This window comes from Odocoileus virginianus, chromosome 12 (assembly GCF_023699985.2).
Source record: "Odocoileus virginianus isolate 20LAN1187 ecotype Illinois chromosome 12, Ovbor_1.2, whole genome shotgun sequence".
NCBI classification, from domain to species: domain Eukaryota; kingdom Metazoa; phylum Chordata; class Mammalia; order Artiodactyla; family Cervidae; genus Odocoileus; species Odocoileus virginianus.
The window spans coordinates 13,447,687-13,474,680 of NC_069685.1; the positions used below are offsets into that span (position 1 = coordinate 13,447,687).

The 26,994-nt window shown below is 41.7% G+C and overlaps 1 protein-coding gene across 1 annotated transcript in view; it reads left to right on the plus strand.

Moving 5' to 3' along the window:
* The first annotated feature begins 2,342 nt into the window (after positions 1-2,342).
* The window catches only part of FREM3 (FRAS1 related extracellular matrix 3), a 102,117-nt gene continuing 77,465 nt past the window's right edge, over positions 2,343-26,994 (plus strand). Inside the window, 10 exon segments of the mRNA XM_070475813.1 lie at positions 2,343-2,383; positions 9,399-9,545; positions 9,924-10,806; positions 10,808-11,660; positions 11,663-11,727; positions 11,729-12,331; positions 12,334-12,531; positions 12,534-13,182; positions 13,185-15,173; positions 16,787-16,876. Coding sequence (XP_070331914.1) covers positions 2,343-2,383; positions 9,399-9,545; positions 9,924-10,806; positions 10,808-11,660; positions 11,663-11,727; positions 11,729-12,331; positions 12,334-12,531; positions 12,534-13,182; positions 13,185-15,173; positions 16,787-16,876 — 5,518 coding nt within the window.

Consider the following 26,994-nt stretch of genomic DNA (forward strand, 5'->3'; position numbering starts at 1 on the left):
CTTTTATTTCTAAAATTCTGGGATGTGGGTCATAGAGGATCCTGCTGTGATTTATGTCGGAGAGTGTTTTGCCTATGTACTCCTCTAGGAGTTTGATAGTTTCTGGTCTTACATTTAGATCTTTAATCCATTTTGAGTTTATTTTTGTGTATGGTGTTAGAAAGTGTTCTAGTTTCATTCTTTTACAGGTGGTTGACCAGTTTTCCCAGCACCACTTGTTAAAGAGGTTGTCTTTTTTCCATTGTATATCCTTGCCTCCTTTGTCGAAGATAAGGTGTCCATAGGTTCGTGGATTTATCTCTGGGCTTTCTATTCTGTTCCATTGATCTATATTTCTGTCTTTGTGCCAGTACCATACTGTCTTGATGACTGTGGCTTTGTAGTATAGTCTGAAGTCAGGCAGATTGATTCCTCCAGTTCCATTCTTCTTTCTCAGGATTACTTTGGCTATTCGAGGTTTTTTGTATTTCCATACAAATTGTGAAATTATTTGTTCTAGTTCTGTGAAAAATACTGTTGGTAGCTTGATAGGGATTGCATTGAATCTATAGATTGCTTTGGGTAGTATAGCCATTTTGACAATATTGAGTCTTCCAATCCATGAACATGGTATATTTCTCCATCTGTTTGTGTCCTCTTTGATTTCTTTCATCAGTGTTTTATAGTTTTCTATGTATAGGTCTTTTGTTTCTTTATGTAGATATACTCCTAAGTATTTTATTCTTTTTGTTGCAATGGTGAATGGTATTGTTTCCTTAATTTCTCTTTCTGTTTTCTCATTGTTAGTGTATAGGAATGCAAGAGATTTCTGTGTGTTAATTTTATATCCTACAACTTTACTGTATTCGTTGATTAGCTCTAGTAATTTTCTGGTAGAGTCTTTAGGGTTTTCTATGTAGAGGATCATGTCATCTGCAAACAGAGAGAGGTAGAGAGGTAAAACTCATTCTATGAGGCCACCATCACCCTAATTCCCAAACCAGACAAAGATGCCACAAAAAAAGAAAACTACAGGCCAATATCACTGATGAACATAGATGCAAAAATCCTTAACAAAATTCTAGCAAACAGAATCCAACAACATATTTAAAAAATCATACATCATGACCAAGTGGGCTTTATCCCAGGAATGCAAGGATTCTTTAATATCCACAAATCAATCAATGTAATACACCACATTAACAAATTGAAAGATAAAAACCATATGATTATCTCAATAGATGCAGAAAAAGCCTTTGACAAAATTCAACATCCATTTATGATTAAAACTCTCCAGAAAGCAGGAATAGAATTAACATACCTCAACATAATAAAAGCTATATATGACAAACCCACAGCAAGCATCACCCTCAATGTTGAAAAATTGAAAGCATTTCCCCTGAAATCAAGAACAAGACAAGGGTGCCCACTCTCACCACTACTATTCAACATAGTTTTGGAAGTTTTGGCCACAGCAATCAGGGCAGAAAAAGAAGTAAAAGGAATCCAGATAGGAAAAGAAGAAGTGAAACTCTCTCTTTGCAGATGACATGATCCTTTACAGTCACTTTAAAAGAATAATCAACATGTCACATTACTAAAAATAAACCCATTCAACAACAATAACAAAAGAAGCAGCTGGTACGGTGTGCTTCTCTTCCACTGCAGCTGCTTTATATTATTAAAATTTTACATTTTGCAACTGACACCAGAGCAATCTAGACTTTTCAAAATGTGATATTCATTTGTACTACTTTAACAATTTTCTCTTAGAACTCAAAAATGTAACTTTTTAAACTTGAAAACATAAATTTTAATTGTTCTGTTGTAGTGTTCATATTGCAGTGTATACATGTTCAAATATATTAAATGGGTGTGGTTGAAACTTAATGCAATTCGTATACTATATATTTCATCTGTTTATAAGGTTTCTGTTTCAAAAAGTTCTGAGGAGGAAAATAGAAAAATAGAAACAATCTTCAAAATAGAAACCATATTTATTCTTCTGTGTATTATACAGAGAATAATGCTAAGCCTGGAAAAATCCACTTATAAAATATTGTATAATCATGTGACCCATGACAGTTGAACATAAATTTTGGAATAATTCAACTTTCAAAACTCATATTGAAATCAGTATGTTGTACACCTATAACTTCTTTAACATTGTCCTATACTTCAACAATACTTCAAAGCCAATCCACTAACACAATATTTTAGTGAGAGAAACACAGATAGAAAGTACTGTGTTTATTGGAAGGAACCAAACCTGGAGAATGGGCAGCTCAGGGCCAAAAGACCCAAACTCTTCAGTGGCTTTCAGGGAAGTGTTTTAAAGACAGTATGAGAGAGAGGGCCACAGGATGCAAGATCAGCTGGTGCTCAACTCTCTGTTGATGGTGAGGTAACAGGCTATGTTTAAAGAATCTTATTCATCAACCTTCTAGTTCCAACCAGTCAATATGCTGATGCTCAGCCCACAGTTGACTTCCTCCACCTATCAGGGATTTTAGTATCTGCAAAACTACTCAAGCATATGGCTCAGGATATTATCCACAGACATTGAGAAAGAACTAAAGGTCCTTGAGTTTGTTTTCTGACTAAACTATTATTTTGTCTTTCTTGATTTTTTTTCCCTTTGTTTACAGTTTCTCACTTCTTTGATTAAATTTGCTCTTTGGAACCCGGGGGAAATTTAGGAGGCCAAAATTTTTCTACAAACTAGAGATGTCTGCTCCCTGGGAAGTCAGGGTTCTGCTCAGTTTCAGATTTACAAGTTCACAGATGGAGAGGATTTTGCCCAGGATAAATCAGACCCCAAGCCTCACCCATAACTGATTTAGATGATATTTGGATATTTTGGACTTAGAGCTGATGATGGATTGGGTTAAAGACTTTCAGAGATAGTGAAATGGGGTGACTGTATTTTGCATATGAAAAGGGTATGAATTTAGAGGGACCGGAGTATGAATGTTCTGGGTTAAATTGTGCCAGATAACCATAGTACCTCAGAATGAGATCCTCTTTAGAGATGAGATTTTTACCCAGGTAATCAAGTTAAAGTGAGGTCATTAGAGTGGCCCTCAATCCAACATGACTGGTGTCCCAAGAAAAGTGGAATCTGGGCACAGAGACGTGCACAGAGGGAAGATGATGTAAAGAAACACAGGCAAGGGACTTCCCTGGTGGTCCAGGGGTTGAGACTCCATGTTCCCAATGCAGGGGTCTCGGGCTTGATCCCTGGTCAGAGAACTAGATCTGCATGCCACAACTGAAGCTCCTGCATGCCTCAACTAACACCTGGCACAGCCAAATAAATTTTTTAAAAAAGGATACACAGGGATGGGATGGCCATCTACAAGTCACAGAGAGAGGCCTGCAACAGAGCCTTCTCTCACAGCCCTTGGAAGGAATCAAGCTTGATTTCCAACCACGCACCTCCAGAGTTGTGAGACTATAAGCTTTGTTGTTTAAATCACCCAGTCTGTGGCACTGTGTTACAATAGCCCAAACAATACACACAACACCATTTAATTATAACAATTTAACATAGAAAACATATTGATATTAAAATCATAGAGTTTATGTGACATTTGAACATGTTTAACAACAATTGATAATTTCTTGCAGTAAGTTAGTGCTACTTTTAATCTCCTTATAAAATATATTTAATAAAGGTAGAATCATACCTTACTAGTTCTGTATTTCCTGTGCATATTCCATACTTATCTTATTGATTGAAAGAAAAAAAGTCAAAATATAACACTCTGAAAGCATAAGCAAAAGAAAAAATGCTGAGAGGTAATGTGGCTTAGCAACTGAACCACAGCAACAATAGTAACTATATGTAATTGATAAATACAGTAACAAAGCATTTTTAGAATTTGGCTGAGCTGTAAATTTTGGAGTGGAAACCATGATTATAAAACACCACAGATCAATTCTTAACAGAGAGAAACGCTGACACTAAAAATAAATAATTCCCCATCACATAAAACTTGAAGACAAATAAACAGAACTGCTTAAAAGCCAGACTTTCTATTAAATCATTCAAATTCTGTTAATGGACACCCAGGACAAAGAACAAAATATCACCTTCTTTAAATTATTCTGACATCAGATTCTACTAAGATTTCTTAAAAAAAAAAAAAAAAAAAAACACTGCTAGTTAAATAGTATTACTCTTCCTCATCATGTGAGCTTTGGCTTCTAAATCTTTGAAACTACTTTAAAGGAAATCACAGCTAAATGGACATGATGTCGAAATATACAATCAAGGAACAAAGAATATCAGTTAGATTAGAAAATCACTCAATTATTTAGCTCTGACTATTTTTTTAACATATAATTTTAACACCTTCCTTTGAAGTGAAATATAGTTACTTCCTTAAGTGTTGTATGATTTAAAGGAAGATAATCAATTATCATATGGCAGGTTAGAAGAAGCCTTCTGGTCTTCCAGGGTCTTATTTTCAAACGGGAATGAAAGCGTCTGAGTCAGTTCTCTGTCCTGATGCAAACTAGAAGAGTCCTTTCCTCTCTCACCTCCTTAAGCTCCCTGCCCTTAGCCCTTGGCCTTCAAGGCTGAGCTGCAGGCTTCCCTGAGCGGCTGCGACCTGCATGGGAGCCCTTTCTTTGGGAGGTCATGAGCCCAACAGCCTGAAGGGCAGCTCCCTCTGGCATGAGAGAGCCAGGACCATCTGCTCTCTTCCAGACATTAGCTGGAATCTCAGAAGAGCAGGAAAATGTATTCTGAATCCCCTCTTCCCTCTCCTTCCCCATACCATCCAGTTCCCAAATGTGCTGACTTCACATTAATAGCATGACTAGCACTATCAATATCAATAACTGGGAGAAATATCAACAACCTCAGATATGCAGATGACACCACCCTTATAGCAGAAAGCAAAGAGGAACTAAAGAGTCTCTTGATGATGGTGAAAGAGGAGAGTGAAAAGCTGGCTTAAAACTCAACATTCAAAAAACAAAGATCATGGCATCTGGTCCCATCACTTCATGGCACATAGGTGAGAAAACAATGGAAACAGTGACAGACTTTATTTTCTTGGGCTCCAAAATCACTGCAGATGCTGACTACTGCTGCAAAATTAGAAGGCGATTGCTCTTTGAAAGAAAAGCTATGACCAACCTAGACAGCATATTGAAAAGCAGAGACATTACTTTGCCAACAAAGCTCCATCTAGTCAAAGCTATGGTTTTTCCAGTAGTCATGTATGGATGTGAGAGTTGGACTATAAAGAAAGCTGAGCGCTGAAGAATTGATGTTTTTGAACTGTGGTGTTGGAAAAAACTCTTGAGTCCCTTGGACTGCAAGGAGATCCAACCAGTCCATCCTAAAGGAAATCAGTCCTGAATATTCATTGGAAGGACTGATGCTGAAGCTGAAGCTCCAATACTTTGACCACCTCATGCGAAGAGCTGACTCATTGGAAAAGACCCTGATACTGGGAAAGATTGAAGGCAGGAGGAGAAGGGGGCGACAGAGGATGAGATGGTTGGATGGCATCACTGACTCAATAGACATGAGTTTGAACAAGCTCCAGGGAGATGGTGATGGACAGGGAAGCCTGGTGTGCTGCCGTCCATGGGGTCACAAAGAGTTGGACATGACTGAGTGACTAAACAACAGCAGCAGTATTTATTGGGTGAGTTTAAATGAATGAGTGCTGCATCATATCTCTGATACAAGCTGTGTGGCTACTGCCGTTGGGTAGCCCAACTGGGTGGAGCCTGCCTTTAACAACACCCTGTAGTGTATGGAGGCACAGAAAACAGTAGTGCCATCCTGCAAGGCAGGGAGACCCTTGTCCATTATGCAAAGGAAGATGTGGTCCTGGGATACAGCCATTGAGGTGGAGCCGTGGCTGCTGAATTCTTCAGGTTGGGAGGGACCGATAGGAACATAGATGCCAATTAACTCCATGTGTAATGGGGGGCAAAGTTGGCTTGGCCAGTGCCAGACTGTGTACTTAACCCCTCTTGAAGCTGTTGTCTTGGCAGATGACATAGGACCTACACAGCCAATGGAGGTCATTTTAAAGTTTTGGGGAGGAGGGGGTTATTTTTTTTTAACCTGTTGCCTTACTGGAACATGTTTTTTAATGTCCAAGAATCCATTGTTGGCCCCAAGGTTGACTAGAGGAAAGCCTCTGGGTAGGTTTTACTGTGGTGAGGCATTCATCTTGCAAAATTTAGGGTTTAGGCCCTTTTATTTCTCCAGTTAGTAGAGAAAAAGCAACTTCAGCAAAGATCAGATTGAATAACTGGGCTCCTTTAGCCTTGAATGGGGAGCAGAGATACTGGTGTGGAACTTCCTAGTTCGTGAGGCACAGCCTTCCACCTGGTCTCAGTCATTTCTCCTGAAGTTGGATGTGATTTTACTGAAAATGGACTGTCTCCCTGCCGAAGCACAAGCACAATATTTGCATATACAGTCTCTTTTCTGTGACCTATTAAATACCATTTACGAACTTCAGGCAGAGCCAATTATTAATGGAGTGGGCATGATGGAAATTCTCCTGGGGCGACAGGGGCATGTGAGGACTCCTTTCACATCCTCTCACATGTCCTATTAAAAGTAGGACAACTTTTAGTGATAGTTGAATTAATTTACAAGGTAAAATTTTTCTACTTAACTCCTGTAAATCTCCACTTCTCATCTATAATTGTAACTTCATTATTGAACACTGTGTGCCAGGTACTACTCAAAGCTTTTTCTGTGCAGTAATCTATTTAATGTTTATAATAGCTGCATGAGATGGGGTCTATCATTACATATAAATTAAGACACATAGCCACCTTGCAGGGTTCCAAAAGAATCCAGCGACACAGGGCACATGAAAACCACCAGCATAGCACAGTCTGTAGTTCTTTTCTTTTCTGTTTCTTTATAATTGTTTTACAATGTTGTGTTGTGCTCATTTCTGCAGTACAACAAAATAATTCAGCTGTATGAATAAATATATCCCCTCTGTTTTGAGCCTCCCTCCCACTCCTCCATCCCAGTCTTCTCAGGTCATCACTGAGCACGGAGCTGAGATCCCTGTGTTATACTGCAGCCTCCCACTAGCTATTGTACATGTGGTAGTGTAGATATTTCAGTGCTACGCTCTCCGTTTGTCCCAATCTCTCCTTACCCCCCAACCCTGCCCCATGTCCACAAGTCCATTCTCTAGGTCAGCGTCTCTTCCTGCCCCGCAAATAGGTTCATCAGTACCATTTTTCTAGATTATATATATGCTGTAGTTCTTTTCTTTCCCACTTAATACAGACTTGAAATGCAGCTCAGGTTTAAAAGAGAAATTTGGGAAGGTAAGAGATAAAAGAAATACAATATGGATAACTGAAATTGCCCTGTGCAAAGAAAACTCTAATAAAATGAATAGTTGGTTAGAAATCAAATTTGTGTCCTCTGAACAGAACAATCACCAGCCTCTAATAAACTGTCATAGTATGAAGCAGAAAGAAAGAAGTGATCCTACATTTGCAGTGGGTTTTTTCTACCTAACACCTTGGCTTTATAGTATGTCAGTTACTAATTCTGAGACTTTCCTTCTTTTATTCATTCATTCAGTTAACAAATGGTTATCATGTACCTTCTACACATAAGCATTAGGTATCAGGTGTGAACAGAGCACACTCCCCACTCTCATGGAGCTTAAAAGTCTAGTGGAGAAGACAGATCTTAATCAAATGGTCTGTAAATGTATAATTGCAGAGATTTAATATGGCTTGGGGAGCATAGAAAAAAGACTTTTGAAAAATTAGGATTTGAGTGGAAAGCAAAGAGGAAAACCAGAAGGGTATAGCAAATGGACAATACCAACCATGGCTGTTGGATTTTTCCATCTAGGTTACTAATGACCTTAGCAGTTTTGTTGAAATGAAAGCATGCTAAGAGGGAGTTGGTAGGAGGTTATGAAATGGAGATAGTAAGCAAAAACAAACAAAGCACAGGAAGAAAAAGTACCACCTTCAAGAAGCTTCATAGTGAAGAAAAGGAATGTTAGCTGGATAGGGCAGATCCAAGGGCAAAAACATCAACATGTTTTAACTGTCAGCTCAACTGCCCACCCCATCTCTGCCTATAATGATAATAGCACATGAACAAGATAGTTGCCCAGATTGAGGGATGCTTGAATGGGAATCAAAATTACACTCACACAAGAATATTCACTTGGTAAAATTTAATATATGAAGACAAATGAGAGTTTTATTATTTTTAAAAAATTTGGACAAGGTAGGAGCTTTATAAAATATAATGCCTCTTTCATTTACAGTGAAATTTGACCTGTGTTTCAATTTAAAATATTCTTAATAATACTTTCCAGACACACCAGAGTAGCTCTGCACAATTAGGCTAATATATATTGTTTCAAGTTTACCATCTCTTAAAGTTCTGTTATATGAACAAATCTATGTGTTAAGTAGTATTCTACTTTGGTGGATTATATAGACCCATAGCATGTCACTGGTTGGTTAAATTAAATATTTAGGGAGAAAATTAACTATTTCAATCCACTAGCAGTTTATTCCTGCTCTGGGAGTCAGTCAGTTGTTGCTGCTGCTCAAGTGAATAAAACAGGCTGTTAAAAAAAAAATTATTTAAAAAAATCGAAAGAATAATTTAAGGATGATATTCTACAGATTTATATTCCCCTTAAAGCTATTTTTATCAGTACAGTTTTAGATGCATCTATTTCTCCATCATCAGTAGGTCTCTCTCACATTTGCATTAATTGCTTTCTAAAAATCACATTTTATTTATAGGAAGAAATTTCTCCACACTGTGGCTAAATGGACACCTCTGATACTTAAAACATGAGTATGAGGCTAAGAACCTAACCCCACACCAGGGAGGGCAGGTATCCCTCATCTGAAAGTCAAATTCCATCACAGATATTGAATGGGTTAGTTCACAGAAATTGATCCAAGTAACTGTGGTAAGTATTTTCCCTGTTACTGTTTCTCTTGACATCCTCCCCTCTGGCTATGATATATTTTTCTACAAAGAAAGTAATCAGGAAATAGCATATCTAATAAACTCACAGGCAGTCACTGTTGATCAGATATGGAAATCACGCCCTAAGAAAATAAAAGCCACCGGGTCCATCCAGTTGTGTGAGACGTGAGACCCACTGACTAGAAACAAATTAAAAGCTGTTCACCAGTCAGATGCTGGTGCTCTTCCCCCCAAAACTGAGGAGAAATGTTGGGGTTAGCAAGGAATCACAGGATCCGAAATAAGCTGCTTTATCAGGCAGACAGCTAGAAAATCCTATTTGCAAAATAGCTCCCACTAGTATCTTTTATGTCCGAAGCTTGAGACTCAGGTTTGGCTGGAAAGTGCACTCTTGTCAGCGGTAAGGAAGAGGAGTGGGGTTTCTCCCCACTCTCAGAAAGACCGTTGCCTGGATAAATGAACCGCGGGAGCGAAGTGTCTCACACAAGCAGAACCGACCCGGCGATGGTCACCGTCTCCGGCCCCGGAGGACAATCCCGTTGAGCCGCCCGGGAAGGAGAGTATCCAGACCGACTGGTCGGAGGTAGGCAGCCCAGGGTTGTACCTTGGCCGGCCACCCCTCCAGGCTTGAAGGTCGGTAAGATACCCTAGGTAAAGGTACCAAGGGGCAGAGGGGAATGCTCCTGCACGCTTCTAGGTCTCCGAGCGCTGGGGCACATCTGGACAACGCCTGGTGCCTGCAATGGACAGACTGGAGAGGGGGAGGAGCAGAGGAGGCTGCGCCCCTTCGCCCGCCCTCCCACCGGCACTCCGCTATCCACCCCCCGCTGCTTTTACCTGCTGCGGCTGAAGCGCAGCCCCTTGAAGGCTCTTGTTGAGTCCGCTCACCCGCTCCAGAGTGGACAGCAGCCACCGTCTCCACCGCCTGCACCTGCTGCTGAACGGGCCACTCTGAAGACAGGATACTCTCCAGGCAGCCCAGAGCCAACGTCCCATGGCGGGCACTTTTCCGCGCCCCGCTGGGACGCCCCCGGCAGCTCGCCGCCGCGCTCGCCTACCTGCTCCTGAGCTGCCCTGCCCTGCAGGGACAGACACCCTCGCCTGAGGCTGAGCCCCCTCGGGCGCCCTACCTGCCCACCTGGGGCGCCCTCGGTCCCACTAGCCCCGACGGCCCCAGCATCCTGATTGCCAACCCCGGGATCCGGGTACGCGTGGGCCGCTCGCTCTGGCTCGACCCGCTCCGGGACCTGGTGATTCGAGTGCAGCCGGGGGACCGGTGCGAGGTGACGGTGCTGGACGCCCTGCCGCCACGCCACGGCGCGCTCTCCCCGCGCCGCTTCCCCTGCGCCTTCGGGCCCCGCCAGGTCCGGTACACTCACTAGGGCGCCCGCAGCCCCGGACGCGCGCGGGTGAGGCTGCAGCTGCGCTACGACGCCGGGACTTCCACGCTCGCGCTGCCCTTCATGCTCGCGGTGGACGTGGTCTTCCACCGGCTGACGCTGGTGACGCGCAACCGGCCTTTGGCGGTGGAGAAGCTGCGCGGCTGGAGCCACGCCATTGACAGGAGAGTGCTGGCCTTTGCCTCCCCGGAGCCCGGGACCGCGGCCACCCGCAGGTGCCGGCTTACCCCTGTTCCCCCCGAGGGTGGCCCGCTGCCCAAGTATGGGCGTTTGGTGGATGCCACGGGGGCCCCTCTCCCCAGGGCCAAGGCCATAGACTGCGAGGCTTTTATCCGGGCTGGGGTGCGCTACCAGCACACCCCCACCACCCCCTCGCCCAACCGGGACTATGTGCCCATGGTGGCGGAGCTGCTAGGCCTAGGGGACCCAGGAGTCAGGGGAGTTGCTGCTCCGAGAGCATTTCCAGCGGCTGGTGAGGATCCGCGAGGGATCCGAGAACACGGCACCCAGGCCCAGCCTCGCAGCTCCGATGATGCTGGAGGTCCATCAGTTCCTGCTGACCTCCCTGACACCCGACGCCCTGGCTGCGGAGGACAAGGAGTCTAATGCCGATGACCTGGTCTTCAACATTCTCAATGCTCCCATCACCCCACCGGAGCACCAGGGCTACGTGGTCAGCACTGACGACCCCCTGGGCTTTCCAGTGTCGTTCTTCAGCCAGCAGGAGCTGCGGGAACTGAAAATTGCTTATCAGCCTCCTACGGAGAAATCGGATGCGGAGCACCTCTTCCAACTGGAGATGGAGGTGGTGGACGCAGACGGTGCCACCTCAGACCCCTTTACCTTTATGGTGGTCGTAAAACCCCTGAACAGCCTGGCCCCAGTGGCTAACTATGACCGGGGACTATTACTTTTTGAAGGTCAGTCAAGGCCCCTCTCCAGCGCCCGCAGCCTTCAGATCAGTGATAGTGATCACCTGGGAGAGGTGAAAGTGTCTGCCATCAGGGGCTTGAGACATGGGGAGCTGGTCGTGTTTGGGGCGCCAGCAGGGTGCAAGCATTTCACGCCAACAGACCTGGCAGCAGGGCGAGTGGTGTACCAGCATGATGGCAGCAACACCTACAGTGACAACATCGTCTTCCGGATGGAGAGTGGGCACCACCAGGTGGACTTCCTCTTCCCTCTCGCCATCATCCCTGTTGATGATGAACCACCAATGGTCACTGCCAACATCGGGCTCTCAGTGACTGAAGGGCAGGTGGTCCAGATCTCCCCCTTTGTCCTGAGTGTGACAGTTGTTGCTCTGAGGACTCAACCATCCACTTTGTGCTAGAGGACCAGCCGCTGGAAGGAGAAGAAGAAGAAAGAGGGGGCAGATCTGACTCCCGGTTCCTCCAGCTCAAGTCAGCACCTGGGGGAGATGCTGCTGCGGCAGTCAGAACCACCTCGGGCTCCTGAAGATGAAGGCTGGTATTACGTGGGAAAGGAAGGACTTTATGAGAAGGTGGTGACTGAGTGGCTTCAACAAGACATAGTGGAAGGGAGACTCTTCTACCGCCATCTTGGAGCCCTTGGTCCTCAATCCACAATGGCCCAGATAACTTTCCATGTGCAGGATGACCATGACCCACCCAATCTATCCAAGCAACATTTCTTCACCATCAGAGTCCAACCAGTGGATCTGCAGAGTCCAGAGCTGTTTCCAGGAACTACCCTAGAAATGACCGTGCAGCTCATGGTCACTACCAGCTACCAACTCACTCACTTCCAGAAGAAATTCCTCCAATATATTGACCGGGACTCAGATGACCAGCACCTGTGGTACTCCCTACTGATGCCCCCTACTGACACAGATGGCAACCACCAAGTCCGGGCTGGAGAAATTGTGCTCACTGCTTCACCAGACACACCCATTGTGCGCTTCACCCAGGCCCAGGTAAATCACCATGAAGTTGCCTACCAGCCCCCCCCCCCCCCCAGAGGAAGCTGGGTATTGTACCACGGATTGTGCGGTTCACCTACCAGGTGGAGGATGCTGCAGGAAATAGTGTACCTGGCACATTCACATTATTCCTGAAGCCTGTGGACAACCAGCCTCCCCAAGTCACCAACAGAGGCTTTACTGTCTCAGAAGGAGAGAGTTTCATCCTCAGCAGTAATGAGCTGAGGATGTAATGAGTAATGATGTTTCAGACCCTGACACAGACATCGACCAGATTGTCTTCATATTAGTTTGGGGTCCCCAACATGGACATTTGCAGTACTTAAAAAAGGGTATTGTCCCAGGGGAATATTTCACGCAAGCTGATATTGTTAATGGGAGTATCTCTTATCAGAACCACAGAAACCAGGCCACCAGCAATACCTTCCATCTGGAGGTAAGTGACAAGGTACATCACATACCTATCACTGTCCAGATTTCTGTGCATCCCACAGCAGCTGACAGAAGTCCCAGGATCTCTATTATAGGTAGCTCATTATTAGATGTGTCCATAGATGTACTAGAAAATATAGCCTCTGAGATTGCCATGGACATCATCCATGGTCAAAAGGACACAGGCGACTTGATGCTCTCTTTCACTGTGGAAGACAGCCCATAATTGGGCACTATTCTGGTGAATGGTTTACCCACAGAACAGTTCACCCAAGAGGACCTCATCAGTGGGACAGTAGTCTATGTCCACACAGGAGGGGAAGTTGGATTCCAGAAGCAGCATGATGCCTTCAGGCTTGCCCTCTCCAAGGATTCCAATCAGCGGATGATGGGAGACAGCACAGTGAAAGAAGTGCAGGTTCAAGTGGTTGTGCTGCCCGTCAACAATGTGGCCCCAAGGTCTTGATCAGGGAGCCTTACTCTGTCCATAAAGGTGGGAAGGGTGCCTTGACCTTACAACATCTCAGCATCGAAGATGCAGACACTCCCCAAGATGAAATTCTCTGCACAGTAACTGGTCAGCCAGTCTCTGGCTACCTGGAAAATATGACACCAGTTCCCAGATCAGAAGAGACCCAAGCTGGTTATCCCATCAGTGCTTTCTCCGTCAGAGATGTCCAGCTAAGCCACATCAACTATGTACAGAGTATCCACAAGGGGGTAGAACCACAAAAAGATCAGTTCACCTTTTATTGCTCTGACGGCATCAACTTCTCCCCAAAGGTCCTCTTTCCTATAATGACCTTACCCACCAATGATGAGCAGCCTGAACTTTTTGCCAGTGAGTTGGTGGTATTAGAGGAAATGAGCATTGTCATAGACACCCCACTTCTCAATGGAGCTGATGCTGACCTGCCACCAAACGAGCTTCACTTTCAGCTCACAGCCCTCCCTCGGCATGGGCGAATTATACAGCAGCTGGCCACAGAGAGCCAGCCCGTCCGTAGCTTCGCCTTACAGGAGATTCAGGAGGCCTCCACCATTGTGTATGCACACGATGACTCTGAGAGTGCAGAGGACAGTTTTGAGGTCTGGCTGAGTGACAGTAAGCACACCACCCACAGGACGGTGCCCGTTGTGGTGATCCTGGTGGACGATGAAACCCCTCGGCTGACCATCAGCAATGGGCTGGAAGTCGAGACTGGCCACGCTGGGGTCATCACCAGTCGGGTCCTCAAAGCCACAGATCTCGACTCAGATGATAAGAGCCTCAGTTTTATCCTCCGCTCTGGGCCTCAACAAGGGCTTCTACAGAGACTGAGAAAACCCAGAGGGGAAGTGAGGAACAACCTCACCCTAGGAATGAACTTCACCCAGGGTGAGAATGACCGAGGCCTCATCTGTTACACCCACACAGGCCAAGGGCTTTGTGACCTTATCAAGTCTGATGTGACTGATGGGATTAACCCTTTGCTAGACCGCTCTTTCAACATCACCATTGGCAGCTTAGACAGGGTCTTCTTCCCTGAGGTGGTTAGCAAAGGGGTCACCTTGACAGAAGGTGGCAGAGTGACCCTCACCACGGATCTGCTTAGCACCAATGACATCAACAGCTTTGATGAACAGCTGCACTTTAGCATCACACGGGCTCCTAGCCTGGGGCACTTGGAAGTCTCTGACCACCCTGGGGAGCCCATTACCTCTTTCACTCAGCGGCAGTTGGCTGGCAACAAGATAGCCTACGTTCACACTTCAAATGATGAGATAAAGATGGACAGCTTTGAGTTTCAAGAGGCTGATGAACATAATCCCGTGTTTCAAACCTTTAGGATCTTCATCACGGATGTAAATAATAAGAAACCTGTCATGACCATCCACAAACTGATATTGCAAGAAGGGGAAAGAAAATGCATTACTCCCTTCGAGTTGACAGCGGAAGACAAGGACACCCCAGATGACCTCCTCCTCTTTACCATCACCGAGGTGCCCATTCATGGCAGGATTTTGTATAATGGCAGTCATCCTGTGACCACCTTCACCCAACGGGACCTGAACGAGAACTTGGTTTGCTACTGGCATGATGGCAGTGAGACAACTGAAGACAGATTCTTCTTGACTGTGACAGATGACACTCATGCTGATTTCTATGTCTTCCCAATCACTGCTGTGGAGACACACAGACCTCAGGTAATGTGGATTCACGTAAGAAACTCCCTCGACAACAGGTTCTCCCAGACTGCCTTCAACAAAGATGCCCTGGCCTTGAAACACCTTCACCCTGGGCGTGTGGCCTTCTTGATTACCAGCAGGTCTCTGAAGACAGAGGATTGGGACAGTTCCCACAGGCTCCAGAAGTATAAAGTGACCAGAGGACCGGTGCACGGCTCCATTATCAACACTGGCCTTGGAAATGAGAACACGCGAGTTTTTACACAAGGTTAGTACACAGTGTCCCCTGATGCCTTTGTCCTGCTCCTTAAGTAGATCAGATCTCCCAGCTCTGCATGAAATTGTCCTGACCTCAGCTTTAGCAGAAAGATTCTAATTCTAATGAAATACAATGGAATGAGAAATTAACAAACAATGAAAGGCAACAGACCCATTATCAGCTCTTTCATCAGCATGCTGTTTACACTGGAACTCTCAGGCATTCAATCAGTTTTGTAGTTACACATTAAAACTGCCAAATATAGGTGGACAGCTTCTGCTTCTGAAATATTATAAGATTACAATGATTTTGAAAAGATCAGTTTAAGTTTGAATTTTTAGTAAAGAATGACATACCTAGGAATCACTTGCATAGTTTACCAATAAGTCTGGATTTCTGAAGATAGTGGTTTGATGTCTTGATTTCAGATATAAAAATTATACTGCATATTTTATTGTACTATTCAAATTCAATTTCTGTATCTAGAAAATGCATAGAACTAAGTTTGCCAAGAGCCACTTGCAATGCAGGAGACACAGGTTTGATCCCTGGATAATGAAAATCCCCTGGAGAGGGAAGTGGCAACCCAGTATTCTTGCCTGGGAAATCCCATGGGCACAGAGGCTTGGCAGACTATAGTCCATAGCAAAGAGTCTGACAGGACTGAGCGACTTAAGACACATGCATGCACACAAGTTTGCCTAACTATGGGAGTATATGTTTTCATGATCATTTTTCTTTATATTTGTTGTTACCACTAATGGTGAACTAAAGGCAGGTCCCTCTGGCTTCCCAAGTGATAAAACACTGGTACCTTGGGCTGCTCTTCACATAGTCATAAAACTTTTTCATGTAGCTCTGTGCATGAGATGTGAAGAGATACATGGAATTTTACACATACAATACACACAAAGCTGGATGCAATTTTAGAGTAAAACTAAAGAAGGTTGTTTAAAAAACAGTTTCTTTACATTTTCAGAATTGCTTCTAAACCAAGTGAAATCATATGAGGTTCTATAAAAATTGTTCTTGCAAATGAATACTCCAAAATGCAAATTGTCTTGAAAATACTAGTTTCAACAGTACAAAAACAGAATTATAGACCCAACTGGCATATTCTCAAATATCCAAGAGAATGGGCAATGGAAAAACATCATGATTTTATTCTTATTTCCTTTTTACTGAGGATGCAATAGTTATTCTTGTTTAAATTCATTTCAACAGTTAGTTCGTGAGTATCCGCGTATTTCAACCTTGGATAGAAGACCTAACACCCGCTGGACTAATCTGTCTGTAGAGGACCAGGGTATTGTGAAGCGTGCATAGGTAGAACCTGGGCATCCTTCTTGGATGCCCATCTCGTCATCCCAGAGATCATACACAGAGAAGAGCAGTTACAGAATTTAAAATTATAAGATTCCATTTTTTGCTATTGCAACTTTAAGAAAAAGTTAAATTCTTATTAACCTCGTTATTTTTTTTAAAGTTAGATTCGTGTTCATTTAATCATTTTTAAATTTACTAATTGCAGTATTTTCATGCCCTATAAAAAACAATGTTGTTCTTATCATATTCATTTTCTGTGTGCCGACATGGTATATGTATGATGCTTACTCTTTTAGCTGACATTGATGAGATGAGGATCTACTACATCTTGAATGAAGGCAGCAAGGCAACTAAAGACATCTTCTACTTCTCTGCTGAAGACAATGGTAAGTCAGTATTGAGACCATACCCAGCAGTCTTGGTTAACTAAAGTCAATATGAGATGGAAAAGAATTAAATCATGTACATAGTAACCACAATCAGTAATGCCATAATATCATCAAACGAATTCTTTTGGTTTTATTTGTAGTCTTCTGCCAAAGCATCCTTGACAAATCACTTTTTAGTGCAAAGCAATGAAAAATGTCAGTAATCAATATGAAGTATTTTACCTGACCAAGGTGATGCGGGACATCCTATAGGCAAGTAAATTTCCTCTTCAAGAGGATCTGAGAATGCAGCTGGTAGTGTTACTGCAGTAAGAATGCAGTCTTACTCTAAAACGAAAACAAATCTACAGAAGGGGAGGATGGGATGAATTGAATACTAGCATTGACATATATACATGACCATGTGTAAAATAGATAGCTGGTAGGCAGCTTCTGCATAGCACGGGGAGCTCAGCTACATGTTCTGTGATGACCCAGATGGGTGGGATGGGGGTGGGGGTGAGAAGGAGGTTCAAGAGGGAGTGGAAATATGTATATGTGCAGCTGATTCACTTTGCTGTACTGCACAAACTAACACAATATTGTAAAGCAACTATACACTAAATAAAAGAAAAGAAAAAATGAAAGTAAATTAATCTAAAAATCGATCATTAGATGTTGTTAGGCATTTTAGCCCCAGTACTGAATCTTAGTGACTCCTTGATCTTGCTGCTGCTAAGTCACTTCAGTCGTGTCCAACTCTGTGCCACCCCATAGACGGCAGCCCACAAGGCTGCCCCGTCCCTGGGATTCTCCAGGCAAGGACACTGGAGTGGGTTGCCATTTCCTTCTCCAATGAGTGAAAGTGAAGTCGCTCAGTCGTGTCCGACTCTTAGTGAACCCATGGACACAGCCCACCAGGCTCATCCGTCCATGGGATCCCCCAGGCAAGAGTACTGGAGTGGGGTGCCATTGCTTCTCCTTGATCTTAGAAGTGTAGTATTTCTGGGTAGGGTGAATGACTGGTGCACAGGAAAACCTTCATTTAAAAACATGCCTATTTATGCTGCGCCTCTGTGCGTGCACTGTGTCTTCAAAGTAGAATACTGGTCAGCAACTAGTTAACATAAGGCACTTTCTTTACTCAGCCAGGGATGTACTGATTATGTGGTCAAGAACAATCATTTTGCAGTAAGACAGGATAATTGCAGCAATTATGTCCATGTACCACTTGCCACTCTATAACCTCTTTTGGTATAAATCATTACTCATTCTCAGTAAATAACATGAATTTTCTGCCTACATCATGTGCAATCAGTCAGGACTATATTTACTGAAAACCAGTCTTCAATGAGAGGCAATGTGGTATACCGAGTTTGAATCCCAATTGGCCCCATGTGACCTTGAACAGGTTACCTTGTCCTTCTGGTGATTCATTTCCCTCATCTATTAAATGATGTGTCTTCATACCTCTTCCAAAGGGTCACTAAGAGAAATAAATGAGATAATGTGTGTAAAGCACTTGACTCACATTGTTTAGTCGCTAAGTCATGTCCAACTCTTTGCAACCCCATGGACTGTAGTCCACCAGACTCCTCTGTCCATGGGATTTCCCAGGCAAAGATAATGGAGTGGGTTGCCATCTCCTTCTCCAAAGAATCTTCCCAACCCAGGGATTGAGCTTATATCTCCTTCTTTTCCAGCAGATTCTTTAGCACTGGGCCACCTGGGAAGGCCATACTTGGCTCACAGCAGATGTGTAATAAGAGTTAGTTACCTTCTATGTTTCTGATGAGACTGACTACAGTGGCAACCACTGATCCCTCCTCTCCATCTTTTCACTTAGGGTTTACAGATCTTTCCTTCTTTCCCTAAGTTCTCAAAAAATCAAAATTACTACAAAGGTGAGGATGAATTTAAGCTTTCTCAACTGATTCACTAAGGTAAAACACTTGTAAGATTCAGATGGTTTATAATGATTTTTTTTTTCTGTTTTTGAGGATGATATAAAAAGATGTACGTCTAACTTGGACACTGTGCTTTCTGGGCAACATCAGAGACAAGGGTCAATCAGTGATGGTAATAATGTGAATTTTATATACCTACCATTGTTGAGTGCTTTTGTGGGCCAGTCACTGCAAAATAAAAAGCAAATGTTACTAGGCCCATTTTTAAATGAAGACACTGAGGCTGAATAACTTGCCTGAAGTCATATGCGTAATAAGCAAGTGAACTGGAATTAAACCCAGATCTCACAGATTTCAAAGCCAGGGCTTTTAACCACTAATAGTAGGCTGCTTTTGTTTTGGGAAACTAAAATCATGAGCAGAAGTCAGAGAACAGGGCAGATAGCACTGCCTAACCTGGCAAAGAAGCACCTTGTAAATTCCAGTGGTCAGAATGGCCAAACAGATTCCAGAACATTTGAGGACATGCTTGCTCACAGTTGGATCTTGAAAAGTATACATATCCATAAGCTAATTAAATATTTTTAACATTTATTTCTTTAGCATTCATTTAATTCAGTGGATGCTTTTAATTGTTTTCTAAGTACTATACACAGAGCTAAAATACATGTCTACCTATGTGGAGCATTCTTGGAATAGCTTACAAATTCTGATGAAAGACTCCCTTTAAACTTTTTTGTATTTGCTATTCTCAAATTTTATGAATGTCTGTCTTTACAATAGCCAACTTAATCTTTTTTTCTTTTTAAAATATCCCCACTTTTTAAGTATTTCCCAAATGGAATGTTTAATGAAACTTGCACTGTGATCTATTTTTTGTTTGTTTGTTCTATTTTATTGAAGTATAATTGATTTATAAGGTTGTATTAATTTCTACTGTACAGCAAAGTGATCCAGTTTTTTATATATATATATATATATATATACACACACACACACACATATATATATATATACATACATGCATACATACACATGTGTATATTCTTTGTTATATTCTTTTGCATTATGGTTTCTCCCAGGATGTTGAGTACAGTCCATGTGCTGTACAGAAGGGTCTTGTCCATCTTTTTTATATGTGGTGCTGTATACTTGTTAATCCCAAGTTCCTCTTTTATTCCTCCCCTACCTCCCCTTTGGAATGTTTGTTTTCTATGTCTGTGAGTCTCTTTCTGCTTTGTAGATAGGTTCATTTGCATCATAATTTATATTCCACCTAAAAATGATATCATGTGGTATTTGTCTTTCTCTTTATGACTTACTTCATTTAGTATGACAAACTCTAAATCCATCTATGTTGCTGCAAATGGCATTATTTAATTCATTTTTATAGCTGAGTAGTATTCCATTGTATATATATACACTATATCTTCTTTATCCATTCCTATGTTGATGGACATTTAGGTTGCTTCCATTTCTTGGCTACTGTAAATAGTGCTACAATGAACACAATGTGATCTATTAATAATTCTCTTTCCTAATAACATATAGCACTGGCAGGAAGTACTGCTTCCAGTTATTCAAGGAATTTGGATGGACACACTGTCCATGTAAGGCCTTGCACCAGAGTCTTACAGGTGGAGATACTGGCAGGATGACTCTAGAGTTGCAACTTACTGAAACCCCAAGACTGAAAGCAGGGAGGCTGCCAGCTCATAGGCTCTGAAACCAGGCTACCTGGATTCAAATCCCAGCTTCACTGCTCAATAGCTGTGTATCTTTGAGAAACTCTGCTTTGGTTTCCTCATCTGTGAACCAGAGGTAATTGTAGCAATTGCCTCATAGGATAACTACGAGGATGTTATTTGTTTCCTATTGCTCCTATAGTAAAGTATCACAAACTTAGTGGCTTAAAGCTATGCAAATTTATCATCCTATAGTTCAGCAGGTCAGAAGTCCAATATGGCTTTTATTGGGCTAAAATCAAGGTTTGGACAAAGATGTATTTCTTTATGGAAACTCTAGGGGAGAATCCATTTCCTTGCCCTTTCTAGCTGCTACAGGCTGTTCTCTTCCTCCAACTTTGAAGCTGGAAGCAGCTGGGTCTTTCTCAAGGTGCTTCACAGTGACATGTTTCTGTCTCCCTCTTTCACTTATAAGAACGCTTGTGATTTACATTGGTTTCACTTGTGTAATTCAGCCGAATTTCCCTCATCTCAAAATTCTGAATTTAACCATATCCTCAAAGTTCTTGTTACCATGTAGTATAACTTATTCACAAAGTCCAGAGATTAAAATATGGACATTTTTGTGCTAAGTTGCTTCAGTCGGGTCTGAAGTTTTTTGACCCTATGGATTGTAGCCCACCAGGCTCCTCTGTCCATGGGATTCTCCAGGCAAGAATGCTGGAGTGGGTTGCCATGCCCTCCTCCAGGGAACCTTCCCAACCCAGGGATGGAACCCACATCTAGTGTCTCCTACATTGGCAGATGGGTTCTTTGCCACTAGCACCACCTGGCAAGCCTAGGCGTCTTTAATTCAGATAGTTCAGTCGCTCAGTCGTGTCCTACTCTTTGTGACCCCATGAATTACAGCACACCAGCCCCCCCCCCCATCACCAACTCCCAGAGTTTACTCAAACTCATGTCCATTGAGTCGGTGAGACCATCCAAACATTTCTCCTCCTGCCCCCAATCCCTCCCAGCATCAGGGTCTTTTCCAGTGAGTCAACTCTTCACATGAGGTGGCCAAAGTATTGGAGTTTCAGCTTCACCATCAGTCCTTCCAATGAACAACCAGGACTGATTTCCTTTAGATGGACTGGTTGGATCTCCTTGCAGTCCAAGGGACTCTCAAGAGTCTTCTCCAACACCACAGTTCAAAAGCATCAATTCTTCAGCACTCAGCTTTCTTCACAGTCCAACTCTCACATCCATACATGACCACTGGAAAAACCATAGCCTTGACTAAATGAACCTTTGTTGGCAAAGCAATGTCTCTGCTTTTTAACATGCTGTCTAGGTTGGTCATAACTTTCCTTCCAAGGAGTAAGCGTCTTTTAATTCCATGGCTCCAGTCACCATCTGCAGTGATTTTGGAGCCCAAAAAAATAGTCTGACACTTTGCACTGTTTCCCCATCTATTTCCCACGAAGTTATGGGACCAGATGCCATGATCTTAGTTTTCTGAAAGTTGAGCTTTAAGTCAACTTTTTCACTCTCCTCTTTTACTTTCATCAAGAGGCTTTTTAGTTCCTCTTCACTTTCTGCCATAAGGGTGGTGTCATCTGCATATCTGAGGTTATTGATATTTCTCCTGGCAATCTTGATTCCAGCTTGTGCTTCTTCCAGCCCAGTGTTTCTCATGATGTACTCTGCATAGAAGTTAAATAAGCAGGGTGACAATATACAGCCTAGACATACTCCTTCTGTTGTTCCATTCCCAGTTCTAACTGTTGCTTCCTGATCTGCATATAGGTTTCTCAAGAGGCAGGTCAGGTGGTCAGGTATTCCCATCTCTTTCAGAATTTTCCACAGTTTATTGTGATCCACACAGTCAAAGGCTTTGGCATAATCAATAAAGCAGAAATAGATGTTTTTCTGAAACTCTCTCACTTTTTTGATGATCCAGCGGATATTGGCAATTTGACCTCTGGTTCCTCTGCCTTTTCTAAAACCAGCTTGAACATCTGGAAGTTCACGGTTTATGTATTGCTGAAACCTGGCTTGGAGAATTTTGAGCATCCCTTTACTAGCATGTGAGATGAGTGCAATTGTGCAGTAGTTTGAGCATTCTTTGGCATTGCCTTTCTTTGGGATTGGAATGAAAACTGACCTTTTCCAGTCCTGTGGCCACTGCTAAGTTTTCCACATTTGCTGGCATGTTGAGTGCAGCACTTTCACAGCATCATTTTTCAGGATTTGAAGTAGCTCAATTGGAATTTCATCACCTCCACTAGCTTTGTTCGTAGTGATGCTTTCTAAGGCCCACTTGACTTCACATTCCAGGATGTCTGGCTCTAGGTGAGAGATTATCATCATGGTTATCTGGGTCATTAAGATCTTTTTTGTATAGTTCTTCTGTGTATTCTTGCCACCTCTTCTTAATATCTTCTACTTCTGTTAGGTCCATACCATTTCTGTCCTTTATTGAACCCATTTTTGGATGAAATGTTCCTTTGGTATCTCTAATTTTCTTGAAGAGATCTCTAGTCTTTCCCATTCTGTTGTTTTCCTCTATTTCTTTGCATTGATCACTGAGGAAGGCTTTCTTATTTCTCCTGGCTACTCTTTTTGGAACTCTGCATTCAAATGGGAATATCTTTCCTTTTCTCCTTTGCTTTTCACTTCTCTTCTTTTCACAGCTATTTGTAAGGCCTGCTCAGCCAATTTGCTTTTTTGCATTTCTTTTCCAAGGAGATGGTCTTGATCCCTGTCTCCTGTACAATGTCACAAACCTCCGTCCATAGTTCATCAGGCACTCTGTCTATCAGATCTAGTCCCTTAAATCTATTTCTCACTTCCACTGTATAAGCATAAGGGATTTGGCTTAGGTCATACCTGAATGGTCTAGTGGTCTTTAGAGGACCATTATTCTGCCTACCACAAGCATTCAGGGAATCAACACACATCAGGCACTTAAGAACTCCTGGCACATATCAAGCACTCAATAAATATTATTATCTTTAGAATTATCACTTGGCCTACCAAATTTTGTATTTCTCTTCTAGATAAAGAGAATTTTAATCATTTATTCCTAGAAATCTATAATTAGGTCACTTGATTATAAAAGGTCAAATTTTATACTATTAGGGTAAGTTTCTTTATTGGGGTGCTGCCTGGAAAACTCCAGTTTTTATCTCTTTTTCTCTGCCCACTTCTAAACTGATTTCATATTTGGAAGTTCACCAAGGGGCCAAGGAAAAAGAGGAAGTAACTTAAATCCACTGTTCTTGTCTTTTCCACTACACACTATGCTGGTTTACACGGGAATGTCACGCCTGTTCTCACCTTGTTTTCCATCTCAGTTTTGCCTTTTCCCATCTGCTCTGCTATAGTCACATGAAGTAACATACCAAAAATATAATATAAGGCCTAGCATTATTATTCCCTAATAAATTTGAATTTTCTTTTTTTTCTTTCCTTTCACGTACTTATGAACATAACTATACTTGTGTATACAGATAAACTGGGAAGTCAAACAAAAAATTTTTACAATGTACCTAATTTGTAGATTCCATCAATTTCTGAAGTTTTGAATTATCCAGCCTAAGATTATTTCAGTACAAAATCACCATCTACTTTGTAACATTGATGGGAAATTTCATTATGTTCAAGGTTATCATGAAAGTCACTGGTAGATGGGAAATACATTTTAGATTTCTAAAGCTCTGAACTGTGCCAATTAAGCAAAGTGTCAAGTTCATTTATCATCCTCTCCCAAAGTTATTATACTCACAGATTTATGTTGAAGTTTTGCATAACTCTGCTATACATAATGATGAATAGTCTTTTCCACTTACCATAGAATATTACCTTAAATTTATATATTACTTAATATTTCTACACTTACCAGGTGGCTCAGTGGTAAAGAATTTGTCTTCCAAGCAGGAGATGCAGGTTTGATCCATGAGTCAGGAAGATTCCCCTGGAAAAGGAAATGGCAACCCACTCCAGTATTCTTGCCTGAAGAATCCCATGGACAGAGGAGCCTAGTAGTCTATAGTCCATGGGGTCACAAAAGAGTTGGACACGACTTAGTTGCTAAACCACAATAATATTTCTACAGAGTGTTTCACAAATGTTATTTCATTTGATCCTCACCATAACCTGTGAGATGGGAATTGTTACTTCAAATTTTAAGATGAGGAAATGAGCTTGAGGAGTTAAAGGATTCAGAGAAGGAAACCATCAGAGGAACCAAGTCAATTCTTTCTAATAAGTCAAACTTAATAGCTAAATGGCAGTGAGGCAATTTTAGTTTGAGGATGTACTGTGGATATTTAATTGTGTTCATAAGACCAAAAACAGATTGTTTCATTTTTCTCTTAATTTAAATTATTCAGTATTTAAAGCCAATTTGATCAACACTATGCATTTTAGTATTTGAATTTGACCTGGTACTTGTCTCATGGTCCATGTGAGTACTAATTTTCTGTTCCAATGAACTGACTTTTTCAAGCAAGTGTGAAAATAAAATACATAATAACAGATAAAAAGGGTTTGGGGGAACAATAATAGAACTAATCATAAATCCAGTGTGTCTGTCTAACATGCAATTAAGGTAATATCACATTTATTTAGAACTTTAACCTCTCTAAAATCCACTGAAAAATTCAAAAGCAAGGCAGAAATGTCACTGAATAGTCAAATTATCAAAATCTGTGGCCTGAAATTTTCACACCTGACTCAAATAAGCCTTTTCTTAGAGTCTGCTTACTCTTATTTCCCAAACAAGTGTAATTTTATTTTAAATAAAAGCAGCAGGAAAAAGTGAGTAGGAGTTAAAAGCAGAAAAAGTCACAGAATGCAGAAGACATAGGTTAAAATAAGCAGATAAAGAACTCAAATCCATGAGAATTCAAAAGGCAGTGTAACAACGGGATATATCTCAATGTATGTCTACAGCTACTTATAATACACATAACAGAAGTCAGAACAGAAGTAAGGCTAAAAAACATTTTGCAGGCCTTCAAGATGATGTCATAATAAATCTATATTTATCATTAAATGAAGAAAGCCCAGTGGGATATAGTGTAAAGTCATAAAGGATGTTACATTTTCATATAAGATAATTTATATACTACATAAACATGAAAATGTCTAAAACATAGATAGAAAGATGTTAAAATGATTTACAATGGCAATGATGGATTGTAAGTTGTTTTTATTTTCTTTTGATTTTTCCTTACATTTGCTTGGGTAAATACTTTTTCAGTGACCACGATTATTATCTGAAAAATTCAGTTTCCGTTTAAGAGAAATGTACTCTTGAATACATCAGAACCATCTGGTTCAATAATATAGATTTAAGTGGCTAACCATGTGATATTGGCTTATAAATGATTCAAAAATGTCCCACTTAATAATGCAAAGAATTCGAAAATTCAAACAAAAAAGAATCAGGGCAGATGCTTCTCAGGGAGAAAGTAATCAACAGTTAGGCTTGCTGACACCTTCCTTCATGAGTCCTTCCTGGCTGTTTCTTTAATTCCTTCGCAAAAGGTGGCCAGAAATGAGTTGCCAGCCCTTGGGCGATCTACAAGCAAGGTAGGAGCAGGAGGAATAGAGAAGACAGCTGGAGGGGCAGAGGGAGCTCACCCCAGTGTTTCCATGTTCAGTAGAACCAATCTCTGGAAGAATTTGTTCAGAGCTGTGAAATATACAGCCACACAGGGCCAAGTTTGCTGATCTGGTGTAAATATAATTTTGTATCAGCTATCACACTATCTATATGCTAGATAACATCTGTTTGTGTCATTCGTGATTCAATTAGATTTTGTTCATTTTTGTTTTATACTGAAACCATTGATTTTTTATTGTAGTTGATTTACAATGTATTAATTTTAGGTGTACAGGAAAATAATTCATTTATATATATATTTTATGTATATGTATATGTTTTAGATTCTTTTCCCTTATAGGTTAGAAATCATTGATTCTCTATAGAAAGATAGAAAAGGTACTTCCTATTTATTTTTAGATCACCTCAAAAGCTATTCAAAGTCCCCCCTCAGCCTCACTTCCTTTTTCTGTTATGGAAGCCAGGGCTGGAGTCTGACAGTTGCTGCTGGTATTTTTTTGGTTTGTTTCTACTACAAATTAATCATTTTAGAAGTGGCAACACCTTTTTACAATACCCATGATTGAGTCATACTGGGGAACCCATTCAATGAATGGGAGAATGATAAAGAACATATTGTTAACAACCTTAATGGCACACTACCACAGCCTTGCTTTCAGCATTGTTAATTATACATACAACTGAAAGCTTTAAGTCTAAAATTTTGCATTAAAATACATGAACGCATAAGCATTTGTAGTATACCTAATCTAAAAACATGTAAGTGCTTATAATTCCCCAGATGTCTTATCAATATTTTTTAAAAGATAAATGCATGTACCTGGTTAAAGAATAATAATTAATAGGGAATTCCCTGGTAGTCCAATGGTTAGGACTCCAAGCTTTCACTGCCAAGGGCATGAGTTCAATTCCCACTCACAGAACTAA